Below are 11,151 nucleotides of genomic sequence, written 5' to 3'. Positions count from 1 at the left end.
GTAGGCGGACCAGTTTTCGATCGTCTCGTTTTAGAATGAAATTCCTTCTTTGACATCACTTGCTAAACCCACGGGCCTCTGTGGAAAAGCCAAGAAGAGTGAGGAAGAATCCGGCCTCCACAAGGAGATGCTTGTTTCCACGGCAACAAAGATCCACGTGCTTTTGTATGTGGTGACCTGGAGAGAGCATACAAGTGCTCAGCAGCCTCCTCCACTGCAGACAGTGTCTGCCTCCACACAGAAACCGAGTGCAGTCAGATGTCAGGCAGGAACCAGATCCAAGCAGAGGTTCAGGCTCTAACCGGGTCTCAGAACACAGCTAGAACCACATGCTCATCTCAAACATTTACACATCTTTACCATTTTTATGAGGGATCTCTAGAAATAGCAGTTTGTAGACTCAGTCTTCACAGTCAGTGTCGCTCTGTATTCCTCTCCTTCAAATCCCCCCGCCTCTGACGTTTTTCTAATCCATGCATTTAATTGGAGACCCAATCTGATGAAAGGAAGACATTTATGAAGAAAATTAAGATTCAAACTGCGTTTGTGAAATACATTTATTCAGTTTGTTACTTATAAACTACAACAGCAGGTCACCAGCTCCCTGCTCGGCTCTATTCTGATCATCCACCGTCAGACAAATAGATCCGTGAACGTCTTTGTTTTCCTCGTCTGTGATGGAATCTGGATCTAAACTGGACGACTGGATAGATCTGATATTGATGTCCATTTTTGTTGTACTGCTAATGTGAGCTTGGGGTTGTGAGGAGGCTGAAAGCTAGAAGGAGAGAGTGCAAACAAAGGGATGAAACTATGTCCAAGAAAACGAAACAGGTCTTTCATTTTTTCTAAAAGCAGCACAATCACAGTTAAAAGACCACAGGGACGACCTTGACTATAGATCACATGGGAATGGGCCTTTAGGTCAATGAGCTTCCCTGTTGTCCACCTTTTTCTGGAAGTTACTTTATCCCTCTTTTCTTCACTGCGTCACAAAAATAATTCACAAAATGTTTACATTTACATTTGAATCTGTCTCTGATTTGCATAATATACAGGTAATCAAAAATCTCTGCAGATTTCAGCACAATTTCTCAACACTGACATTGTGGCTTTGTGTCTGGTCATTGACTGCTGTCCTGCTCTGCATAATGCTGCTTTCTTTTTATTAAATTATTAAAGAATAGTTTTCTTAAGAAGAAAAATATGTTCTTGTATGAAGTAAGTGAAAACTTTTAGCTGAGAAACACCAACATCTGCATGACATTGCAGCTTTAGCAACATCATAGTACTGGAACAAACCTGTAGAGCTTTAGGCTTTGCATTCTCACTATGTTGGTGTTAAGGGGTCTAAGAGCACTTCTAAAAAATGGAATCTGTGTGTAGAATTATTACACAAGAATCAGCATGCTGAGGAGAGTAAACCCGAACTGTCACCGTCGTGTTGAAGGAGCTGAAATCCAAACAGCTGAAGGCGACGCGGACAGTGGAGACCCTTTTGAATCCTCCTGGTCTGAATTAGCATCTGAATGTGTTTTGCTGAGTCATTCCAGCTGACGTGGTGTGTCTGCCAGTAAGATGAAGTGAGGATAGACTGCCTTTCGACTGGCCAGCTGTGAGCCAAACCAAACCTTCCGAGATGGTAATGCACACCAAACAGCTGGTCTGGGTTTGGGCAACCAAAGCGCTGCTGACATGTTTTAGCATTGGTAAATAAAAGCTGAAGGAAGAGCACTCCAGGCTTTTTAAGCATCGCTCTGAGTCTGCAAATGTTTGTCATAGACAATCACATCCCAATAAAACTGTAGGGGAATCTGGGAGATCTTCCGTTTGCTGTTGCTGACATCAAGTGTTAAGATGAGGACTTGCACTCATTTCCCGTAAAAAAAAACAAAAAACTCCCATGATCTCACACTTGTTCTCTGAATTTGACCCATTCCATGAGGGAGCTGTGAGAAACCATTTGGTGGTTTAACCCCCTAATACACGTGTCAAACTCAATGCCCGGGGGCCAAATGTGGCCCCTCCATGTCATTTTACGTGGCCTGCGAGAGCATAAAAGTTTTTAATTTCTTAAAATACAAAATGAAAATTGGTGTGTATTTATTCATATCTAGGGGGAATCTGACTTGAAATATGGGATTGGGCAACTGAACATGAGGACTTAACCCTTGTGCTATCCTAGGCACTTTAACCCTTGTGATCTTCACTGGTGTCCATGGATTACATGAAATCTTTCCACCTTTATCCACCTTTGTCATGGTAGGGAGAACACGTCAATGTAAGGGTGGGGTCATCTGGACCCCATAGGATAGCACAAGGTTTAAACACTGTCCATATAACCTAATCTGACAGAATCCAATGTAAAAAGATTTATGCTAGAATAACAAGCAAACATATGTTTTCTATGCAATTGTAATTGTCACTTTAAAAAGTTATAATAAATAAATAATAAGTTTTTTAACATTAAGGAGTAGTTACATTTATTTTTCATTACATTAAGTTACATGTATAAGTTATATTTGGCCCTTTGAGGACAACCACTATGCTGATGTGGCCCTCAGTGAAAATGAGTTCGACACCCCTGCCCTAATCCAACCCTGCAATGCTGAGTTTCAAGCAGGGAGGCACTGGTCCCATGTTTGGATTTGATCTCACAGCCTTCTAGTGTCAGAGCTTCAGTGCCACAAGGACACAGAGCTGGCTGTGGGAGTCATGTGACCTTGCAGAGGTTGAATTAAGGAGGATCACCATGCAGGCTGCAGTGGTTAGAGTTCTTGCCTCACAGTGAGAAGGCTCCTAGCGCATGAGCGGGTTTTCTTTGGGAACTCCAGCTCCAAAAACATACTGTATACATGAAGTGGCATTTCTAAATGGCCCCTAGGTGTGCGTGTGTGGTCTTGCAACACACTGGCAGTCTGTTCAGGGTGCACCCTGATTTTGCACAACAGTACAGTAGTCGTGATAGGCTCCAGCAGCCCATGACCACAAAAAAGCTTTATAAAATGATGCATGGACTTGTACAGCACCGTTTTGCTTGTAGTCATTTTGCATGACTTCTCAAATATCCGACACATATTCACCCACCAGTGGTGTGCATGTTCTTCAGGTGAATATGTGTCTAATGCCCCGCCCATGAGCACTTTGATATGTGACTATCGTAGATGGGAATTGAGCCAAGCCTGCAGCTGAGAGTTAACTGCTTTTCTCCTAATAATCAGGAAGGATTTTCCCAATTATTCTCCTTCCAACTTTTTTCTGTAGTCGTTTCTCTGGACAGATTTTCAGATTTGTCATTTGCTGAACTTTTAATTATCCTTTAAATTTATTAATGTTTCTGTTTCCATTTTCGTAAATTCAATAGATCTAAATGTAATCATTTTTCTCAAAGGGGACACAAAAACACACAAATGCGTTTTAGTTTTTAGCCTATAATCCTTGTGCTATCCTATGAGGTCAAGGTGACCATTGAAGTGTTCTCTCTACCATGACAAAGGTGGATAAAGGTGGAAAGATTTCATGTAATCCATGGACACCAGTGAAGACCACAAATCATTGAAGAAAAAAGGTTCAGAGCTCTGTCTAGTGGGTCTACATGACCCAACTCCCAATGTTAAAGTGCCTAGGATAGCACAAGGGTTTAGCCAAACATGAAAATGCATTTTGTTCGTTTTTAGCCTAGAAACCAAGCATGAACATGCTTTGGAGTTTCGTGGAAGTGTCCAGTCTCACTGCTCCTCATCTCCTAGCCGGTAAGACCTCCTATCGGCCAGAGCAGCCAAGATTCCCCCCATCCGTTTCTACCATCTATAGTAAAGCGATCCGGCGTGCTCGTGTGTTCAGGAAGACAAAGAAGCATCACACTGAGCAGAGGATTTTTTATTTAAATTATGAAAACCCGAGCCTCACTGAGGACTTGAATGTTTTCAGGGACATTCCTCCCTTCAATCATTTCTCATTTTTGTCCAAAATGTTTGCAGACCCAATCATCTCTCCCACATTGAAACCGTTTAGTCCTCAGAGAGCGACGGCTTCTTCTGCGACAGGACCAGCTCCTTCACACGGGGTGTCATGGCGGCCAGCTGTGAGCGCACGCCGTGACCCTCCTCTTCCTCCTGTTGCTCCACGCCTGGACTCTGACTCACCAGCTGCTTCACCACCAGACTCTGGTAGGAGGACAGCAGCTGCTGCGTCTCCTGCGCAAACACAAACACGTCCAGCAGTTGAATGCACACTGGCAGCAGCAGTGTTTACACAGTCGTGAACATATTTCCTGTTCACTGCTGTGAAGACTCATACACCACGCCACAGCAGAAGGATCTGACGGTTTTCCTACCGCAGGTATCCGGCCGGTGAGCGTGCCGATGATGTGCGGCACACAGCGCCCTGGGGCGTGCAGCATGCAGTGGGTGCTGGCCTGGAACAGCAGCACACTGGTCAGGTGAAGCACCAACGCCGGCTCATCCGCCTCCTTCAGCTGCTCAGTGAGGGCCTGACGGTGCAGGAACAGCGCCTGTCTACAGGACAGGAGTCGACATCCACCCAAACAGATTTCCAGATTTCATTGGAACCCCATTTGTGTGAGGCTTACCTCTCCCTCTTTTTGTCCCCCTTTTTAAGCATAAATCCACACACTTCAGCAGCAGCCTCCAGGTTGGTCAGGAAATCTTCAACACTCTGCAAGGATTCACCCTTAAACTCAGCAGTTCCATGAAGACCACATCCAGTCCTTAGGAGCTTTTGGACAGCTTGCTCGATTGAAGAACATCAGAGCAAACCTACTTTGCCATTCAGAGTGTTGTGCAGCTTCATCAGAGGTCCTCTGGTCTCCTCAGACAGCTTCCCCAAAATCTTCACTCTGACCTGCAGCAACACATCACACAATGGGTGTAGGCAGCAGTCCCTTAGTCCTGGGCCCACCAAACAGAGGAGGACAGACCTCACTGGTGATGGTGCTGGGATTCTCCACAGACATCATCAGGTCTGCAGCCAGGAAGTTCACCAGGATGTTGGTGACATCAGAGCACAGGGTCTTCAGGACATGTTTGATGATGTGCACCTGAGTTTCATCTGAGGAGAAAAACATCCCTCCTTTATTTGAAGAGCTCATCTGTTTACACGTCTGCCGGGACGTCCTGAAGCTTTTCATGTAAAGAAGTAGCTTTCAGCTGAACACACATCAGGAGCTCAAATGAACCCAACTTTATCCGCGTTGCTCTTTGCTGGAGCGTTTGCCATCTTGATCCACCTACGTCCTGCTTTTTCCCCTTCTTATCAAAGATTTCATTTTCACGTTTTATTTTTGCTGTTAAACCTCTTTGTGACTCATCGCTACCCTAGGTCAGATTTCACACAGCCAGGTGTTTAACAACAAATGGAACTTTTCGAGGATACATAAAACATTTATTGTTTTTTTTCTAAAAGAATATATTTTAATTTTGAACTTAACAAAGATGTAACTTTCAAAATTAAATCACTGAAACTTCAGAAACAACCAAACTGGGTTTTGGATGAAAAGTTGACGAATAAACTCACATTAAATGGAATTCTACTGAATTGGAAATCAAATCAAATGATGAACTTGATCATTCAAATTGGATTAATCCAGTCATTTGGCAGCTTATAAGGGTTCTTACCTATTATCACATCACACCTGAGGGTGGGAGAGACACTGTTGGGCATCCGTCTCACCCATGTGTGATCAAACCCGCACTGGGAGTCAAATCAACAGCAGCCCAGCATAAAGTCGTGTCCCCTACCAGTGGGGGAGGCGGACCTACCAGAGAAGAACTTGGTGCCTTTTTCAAACAGCCGAATATTGTTGTGGAGGTTGCTGATCTCCTCCTGCAGATCCTTCATGCTCTTCTTCTTGTTGGTGCCTGCTGAAGAGCTGGTGGAGGACGCGAAAACGGTCCGCAGCACCTCCTGGTAGGCTTTAGTCAGAGGCCTGCAAGGACAACCTCAGCAGGTTTTTTTGTATTTGTCGGCACACAAACCCAACTCTGACTGGAAGCAGAACTCTACCTGACTAAAGTCTCTGCCAGCTCAGAGAGGATTTCCTCGGGACAGTCGCTCAGTCTCTCCTCTAGAACAGTCACGATCTCCTCCTGGGTCATGAAAAGGGTTTCGCTCTGTTTGCTGCGATCTTGGGAAAATGAAAATACGAGTATTTAGTCCCACTGTGCAGCTTGAAGCCCCCCGTCTGCATGAAGAAGAAACTCCCCCATGCTCTTGCTGCATAAGAAAGCCTTGACGAGCATAATGTTCACACTGAGACTTCATGTCATCACCTCAAGAGAAAAGAGTTTTTTGGGCGTACTTGGCTGTGAGGGTCCGTTCTCTTCATCGCTGTCTTCCTCTCTCCTCCCTTTCTTCTTGGTTTTACGGATGCGGATCTCCCGCGCGTTTCCTCCCCCACCTGACTTCGTGCTGCTCTCTGCGGGAAGGGCAAGAGCATGAACTTTCAGAATAACTGGTCAGGACCAGGATGAAGCCTCTCCATGAGGTCTTTCTGTTTAGGTTGGTCTGAACAAACCTGCCGCCTTCTTCCTGCGCTCAGCATCCTTCTTGTCCTTCTTGGACGGCGCAGAGCTCTCTGTCAGAGCGGCAGCTTGCTTCAAATCCTCCTCTGTTATCAAGAAGACCGGGTTGCTCTTGAGCTCCTGATGAGGACATGACAGAAGATGCTGAAGGCTGCACAATGAAGAGACTGCAGAGGCCAAAGGCGTCTGCACCTTTTCAGCTTTCTGCTGCATGGCCTCATCAAACAAAGAGAGGCAGTTGGTGATGAACTTCTCGCTGATGACCACGGTCCCTCCCAGAACTCTGGCAGAAGACTGGATGTTGGTGTTCCTCATGGCCTGGCTGATGAGCATGCCAACATCCTCACTAGAGAGGCAGCTGGGCAGGATGGGCTGAAACCAACAGAGCGGATGAGATGCTGTTTTCCGAGAAGCCTGGTTCACAAATGAAGACCTCTGACCTGGACGTCGGTCCACGTGGAAGAGTTGACCGCCTCCTCCACCGAGGCCTCCACCTGGTCCACCAGAGCCTGACCCACACAGGCGGCTCGAAGGAACAGCAGCTTGTTGGATCTGAAGCGCTTCTTGATGTAGCTGGGCGGGTCTGGAATCCCGAGCCGGACCAAAGCATCAAACTCTGCAAGACAGAGAAAGCCTCAGCGCAAAAGAAACACTTGATGTGTCAGGGCAGAGGGTTCTGTTCACTGGGGGTTGGACGAGCAAAGACTCTGAAACCAAATTTTTCACTTTTACTTTCACCTGAACTGCACCTGAGGAGCAGAACCTCGAGTGTTTGAGCTTTTGACTAGAACGAGGCTACAGCTTTTTTACTCTAAAACTCAAAATGTAAAAACTATTCCTGCAACGTCCCAGGAAAAGGTTCTATTTAAACTCAGGAGGGTCCATTTGGTAGACAGAATTTTAAAACAATTTTAGCTGCAGCTACAGGTGGGTATTAGGTATTTCAGAACCGACCTAAATATCCATTCTGCTGCAGGAAGGAGTCGACCCAAGCGTTCTGCGTTTTGGAGTAAATGTCGGGAACGTAGACGGCTTTGTCCTGCCGGCCTCCGACCACACTTCCCCTCAGACGTCCGGTGCTCACCAGCTCCTCCAGGACAGCTGACAACAATGACAAGACGGCCTCAACACAGCAGATAGGGCAGCGATCGAAATGAGAGGAAGGTCCTTACAGTACAGAAGATGCTCCTGAAACCCGAAGGCACTAATCATGCTGCTGACCAGCGTCGGCCTGAAAGATCCACAGAAACAAAAGGCATCAATGCTGAGCAACTTTAGTCTGCAGCAGCTCTAGTTCATAGCTCTACTGTGTAGCAGCTCTAGTGTGCAGCAGCTCTAGTAGTCCATAGCTCTACTATGTAGCAGCTCTAGTGTGCAGCAGCTCTAGTAGTCCATAGCTCTACTGTGCAGCAGCTCTACTGTGCAGCAGCTCTAGTAGTCCATAGCTCTGCTGTGTAGCTGCTCTAGTGTGTAGCTGCTCTAGTGTGCAGCAGCTCTAGTGTGCAGCAGATCTAGTAGTCCATAGCTCTACTGTGCAGCAGCTCTAGTAGTCCATAGCTCTGCTGTGAAGCTGCTCTGGTGTGCAGCAGCTGTAGTCTACAGCTCTATTGGACATGAGTTTAAGTCTGTGTCTAAATTATCACCCTAACCCCTAACTAATAAAAAACTAGATAATGCAGGTCTATGTAGTTCCCTGAATTTTAAAAGCTATTCGGACACCATGCTCACAACTTTTATTTTTTATTTTTAATGGCGGGTATGACGTCATCAATTTCATGAAGTTAAATTCTAATTTATGAGCTTTTTGCGACGATCATTAATGAATCCACTGTCTTCTGAAGATAAAAACGTTGATGGTTTAGTAAAAAAAATATATTTGTTTTGCAAAATATGTTCCGACGCAATGCATTGTGGTCTATATTCGCTGATCTAATGAGCATCAATGCACACTGGTTTTACGCAGAGACTTCCAGTAAATTTCCAGGGCACTGGATTTTGGAATGGTAGATTCGGACAGTACGACAAAATGTAGAATGGCTTTTTTTTTTAAAATTCAGAAAGAAACAATACGACTGTTGATCACCCTGGGTTTCATCACCTCAAAGAAAAGAAAAGCACAAGCTGGAAGTCTCCCACACTACCTTGTGATGGCGCTGAAGAGTCCCTGTATTCTGGCTTTGTGACGAGCAACAAATGCTCGCGTGAAAATGACACCTCTGTTGTGCTGGTCGATTTCTCCTTGGATGAGCTTTCCAAGTCGCTTGGATAACTCCTGAGGAGAACGGCAAACGTCGTGACACGAGCACAGACAAGCCCAGCGAGGATCAAAGTCTCAGACTGCCAGGAGGAGAACGCCGACACACCTCACTGAGGAAATCTCCAGGGAGGTCGTAGGTCTTACAAAGCTCTGCGATGCTAACCAGACCCGCCTCCTGCAGCTTGTCATTCACCTCCTCGGCCAGGCGGTCCAGATATGTGCTGGAGAACACAAAATGATCAGCACGCTGCAAAAAAACACAAGACCTCACACAGGTTTTGGTCCTAAGGATAATTATAGTGCAGACATAAGGAAAGACTGTTGTAGCGCTTACATATCATATATTTAAGGAGGGGGCGATTGTATGTATATATCTATATCTATCTATCTATCTATCTATCTATCTATCTATCTATCTATCTATCTATCTATATATATATAGATATAGATATATACAATCCTGAAACTTTTTAGCGCAAAACATATTTATTTGAAGACATAATTTACTGAAATTTCCAGAGCAAAATAACTAAATATGAGCGGGTTGTTCATTTCAAGATTTGATTTAGCCTTAAAAGGTCATCAAAAACAAGAAATCCAAAACTCTACAGGTCCCGTTGGCAGATTTTGTTGACTAATATCAGGAAAAAAAACATTCTAAATGACTTGTTTTTTTTCTCCGTACATGTTACTGAACACTTGCTGCAGTTTCACATCAGACTCTTTCATGCTGAATTTGTTGAGGGATGCTGGGAAATACGAGAAGGGTTCATTTGAGACATCTACTTCCACAAAAATGCCTTTTTGATTGATGCACATTCACAATTGAATCAAATTATTTTACCAGCTATCAGCCATGGAGGTGAAAATGAAAACAATATTGATTAAAAAAAATGTGCCACAGTTTCACAACTTCTGGGGTATTATAAAACGAATTTATGATGACTATTCAAACTGGGATTTTAGGCATCATTATGACGTCATGAATATGTCAGCGTGAGCAGCCGTGAGAGAGTCAGACTGGATGTTTTGCTGGGTCCCGGCACTCACTCCTCGATCAGCTGTCCCAGCACCAGCTGCACTCCTCTGTCAGACTTCACGATCTCCGCGGCTCTGCTCTCCACGTGGACCCAGTCCACATTGAGGATCTGAAAGCAGAGCGAACGCGCTCAGGTCCTGGTCTGCTGCACACAGCTGCACACTCAGGGATCAGGACACCAACCTGCTGGAGGTCCACGATGTTGATCCGTCCTGCAGAACAAGCACAGGCCTTACTGTTACTGCTGGATCATGACTGCGGTCAGATTCGGCGCTGCTCGGCTCCAGACTGACCTCTGTGGACGTAGAGCTCGTCCCGAATCTCCCTGCTGATCTGCGCGGGGGTGATGTACTCCTTCCCGTCCAGCGTGTGGACGACGTCGAGCTTTTTGTCCTGAATCAGCTTGGTGATGATTTCAATGCAGTTCCTCTCCGAGAGCCTGTCAAAGTCCACAGAAAGAGGTGAGCGTGAGGAGCTTCATTCCCCCTGCGGAGACCGAAAAACGCGGCGGCTGCTAGCTTACTTCAGCACCGTGTCCGCGAACTGAGCCCGCTGGAAGTCCGCGGCGAGCCGGCGGATTTCCTCCCAGTCAGCCGCCATCCTTCTCGGTCGTGGGTGCAAGAACCAGAACTTCTATAGTAGAGAACCGAGCCTCAGGAGCCTGGTGCTAGCAGTCGGCTGGCTAACTTCTTCCAAGACACACGTCAACATTCAGTGACGTCAGACGGAGAGCAAGGAGGGTCAAACCACAAAAGCGAAGACACACTTTTCTTAATGGAATCACACAATAAGTTAAGGATATAGTTATTTACATGAGAGCTTCTCCTATTTGATCTGAATTGTAATGAAATACATAAAAATTTCATTTAATATTACTATTAATATTACTAACAACATCAAAGGGAATTTGGAATGAGAAAAAAACCCTCTTTAGAAAAAATATTATTACCCCAGAAATTAGGACAATAATAAATATAGCCCCAAATAACAGAAATGTTAAGGCTATTTGCACCATTTGCATCAATGACAGTTTGACAGTGACGACTTCTGCTCCTCACCAGCCACATGGTGTTGGTCTGAACCAATGCGTTCCACTCTTCCATAAGTGCTGCATGCAGTTCTGCAGGGGTGGGGTCCAATCCTCCAGTATGCTTCAGCTGGTCCCAGATGTTCTCTATGGGGTTCAGGTCAAGGGTCATTGCTGGTCATACCACATGAGCTACTCCCACTTCCTGAAGTCCAGCTGTGACAGTACTGGTACCATGTGATAGGGTGTAATCATCCATGAACAGAAAGCAGGGGGTGTTCTGGTG

General features: G+C 45.5%; 1 protein-coding gene across 1 annotated transcript; it reads right to left on the bottom strand.

Moving 5' to 3' along the window:
• Positions 1–3,861: 3,861 nt before the first annotated feature.
• On the bottom strand, positions 3,862–10,572 carry ufl1 (UFM1 specific ligase 1). The gene is made up of 19 exons (XM_004083911.4): positions 10,362–10,572; positions 10,132–10,277; positions 10,022–10,050; positions 9,850–9,947; positions 8,906–9,020; positions 8,684–8,814; positions 7,715–7,773; positions 7,497–7,643; positions 6,983–7,158; positions 6,735–6,914; positions 6,536–6,662; positions 6,320–6,436; positions 6,025–6,145; positions 5,781–5,947; positions 4,940–5,070; positions 4,783–4,863; positions 4,592–4,677; positions 4,337–4,517; positions 3,862–4,196 (listed from the first exon to the last, which is right to left on the bottom strand). Exons 1-19 carry the CDS (start codon positions 10,436–10,438, stop codon positions 4,011–4,013), a joined length of 2,355 nt encoding a protein of 784 aa, XP_004083959.1. The 5' UTR covers positions 10,439–10,572; the 3' UTR covers positions 3,862–4,010.
• Positions 10,573–11,151: the final 579 nt, after the last annotated feature.

This window comes from Oryzias latipes, chromosome 24, assembly GCF_002234675.1.
Source record: "Oryzias latipes chromosome 24, ASM223467v1".
Taxonomy (NCBI): Eukaryota; Metazoa; Chordata; class Actinopteri; order Beloniformes; family Adrianichthyidae; genus Oryzias; species Oryzias latipes.
Note: the sequence above shows the minus strand (reverse complement) of the source record. Positions and strands in the feature narration are given on the sequence as shown.